Raw genomic sequence first — 1932 nt, forward strand, 5'->3', positions numbered from 1 at the left:
TGGCAGCTGAAGGTTCTGTTTCGGCTGATCTGTGGCTCCACAGTCAGGTTGGAAACACAGTTACTCTGTTCTCCTGAACTGAACCAAGCATTTTCACGGAGCAGCTGAGCTCCCGTCTCGTCCGCCCAGCGGAGGCCGTCCACTGGACAGGGACCGGCTCCAGCGTGTCTCCTCAGAGAACACTGCAGTGAGACATTCCCACCAATATCTGATGAAGAAACTGAAGGAAGACAAAAGCAGAGCATGAGAGAGAAAGCTCGAGTCTGCTGCGACAAAGGGTCTTTGCATTAAAACTACTCACTGGTCAAAACACTCAGATACACAAAGTCCTGCTGGAAGTTTCCTTCCAGCCAGCAGATGTAGCGTCCAGCATCCTCAGCTCTGATGTTGGTGATGATCAGAGAGCAGAAGCGGCTCACGCTCAGCCTGCCAGCTCGACCTGAACCCTGAAGAACTTCTCCATTTTTAACCTCCACCTTAACCTCGGTTTCCAAACCTCTGTTGTAAAACCATCTGAGAGTGGAGCGGGAGCAGGAGGACGGAGGAACGCCACACGGCAGGACGGCTTCGTCTCCAGCTCTGTGGTACAGAAAGACGTTTGCTCCTCTGCCGGTGCCTGCAGCAGGAAGAGTCGCACACCAAAAACCGCTTGACAAACACACTTCTTTAGATTAATTATCACATTAAAGTTCTGACCCTAAGCAGACTGAAACCTAAGCAGCTGATTTTTGCTTCTTGTCAGGTCTGATTATTAAACCCATGGTACCTGCAGAGACAGGTGTGTAGTGAGCGTCTATCATGACGCTGTCTCCTTCAACAAAGCGACAGCTGAAAGCTCTGTTCCAGTCGCTCCAACGGGTCGTCGTAAGAACAGAAACACAGTTCGTTTTTCTTCTGACCTTGTAGTCATCAGCTCCATCAGTCAGCTCTGTTCCAGTCTCATCCAGCCAACGGAGGCTGTCCACTGGACACGAAGAGCTGAAGCTCCTCAGAGAACACCTGAGTGAGACCGCTCCAGCTGTTGTCTCTGATTCTGATGGAGAAACTGAAGGAAAACAACAAACAACTGTTGGTAAACAGATATCAATTTCAAGCATCACAGTTGAGGGTAGAAATACACCAAACTTCCCAGTACAGACCTGGTACTACCTTGGTATGTACTTGGTGTGTAGCAGGTACTTACCCATAATGTACTAAGAATGTACGGGCTTCATACCAAGTCTTCACTTAGTATTTACCAAGTTCATACTTTGTACCAACATATTATGTAAGCACAAAGTATGAACTTGGTACATACCTACCTTCCTGCATAACTACCTACATACCAGCCTGCATAACTACCTACAAACCTACATACTGTACCAACATGCATACATAACTACCTAAATACATACCTACCTACAAAACTACATACCAGCCTACCTACCTACCTACAAACCTACAAACATACTAAACTACCTACCTATCTACATATCTATCAACCTACCTACCTACATATCTACAACCTACCTACCTACCTACCTACCTATCTACATATCTACCAACCTACCTACCTACATATCTAAATATCTACCTACCTACCTATGTACCTACATATCTACCTACCTACCTACATATCTACCTACCTACCTACCTACATACAGTGGGGAAAATAAGTATTTAGTCAGTCACCAATTGTGCAAGTTCTCCCACTTAAAAAGATGAGAGAGGCCTGTAATTGACATCATAGGTAGACCTCAACTATGAGAGACAAAATGTGAAAAAAAATTTGAGAAAATCTTTTTGTCTGACTTTTAAAGAATATTTTTGCAAATAATGGTGGAAAATAAGTATTTGGTCACCTACAAACAAGCAAGATTTCTGGCTGTCACAGACCTGTAACTTCTTTTTTAAGAGGCTCCTCTTTCCCCCCACTCATTACCTGTATTAATG

General features: G+C 44.7%; 1 protein-coding gene across 1 annotated transcript in view; it reads right to left on the reverse strand.

The window, feature by feature from the left end:
• LOC106533240 (uncharacterized) overlaps positions 1-1932 on the reverse strand; it is a 12814-nt gene that overhangs the window by 3822 nt on the left and 7060 nt on the right. Inside the window, exons 3-5 of the mRNA XM_014029478.1 lie at positions 767-1045; positions 302-616; positions 5-220 (exon numbers count right to left, since the gene is read on the reverse strand). Of these exons, the coding sequence (XP_013884932.1) occupies positions 5-220; positions 302-616; positions 767-1045 (810 nt within the window). The remainder of the gene's footprint in view (positions 1-4; positions 221-301; positions 617-766; positions 1046-1932) is intronic.

The sequence above is a fragment of the Austrofundulus limnaeus genome, unplaced genomic scaffold (genome assembly GCF_001266775.1).
Source record: "Austrofundulus limnaeus strain Quisiro unplaced genomic scaffold, Austrofundulus_limnaeus-1.0 Scaffold912, whole genome shotgun sequence".
Taxonomy (NCBI): Eukaryota; Metazoa; Chordata; class Actinopteri; order Cyprinodontiformes; family Rivulidae; genus Austrofundulus; species Austrofundulus limnaeus.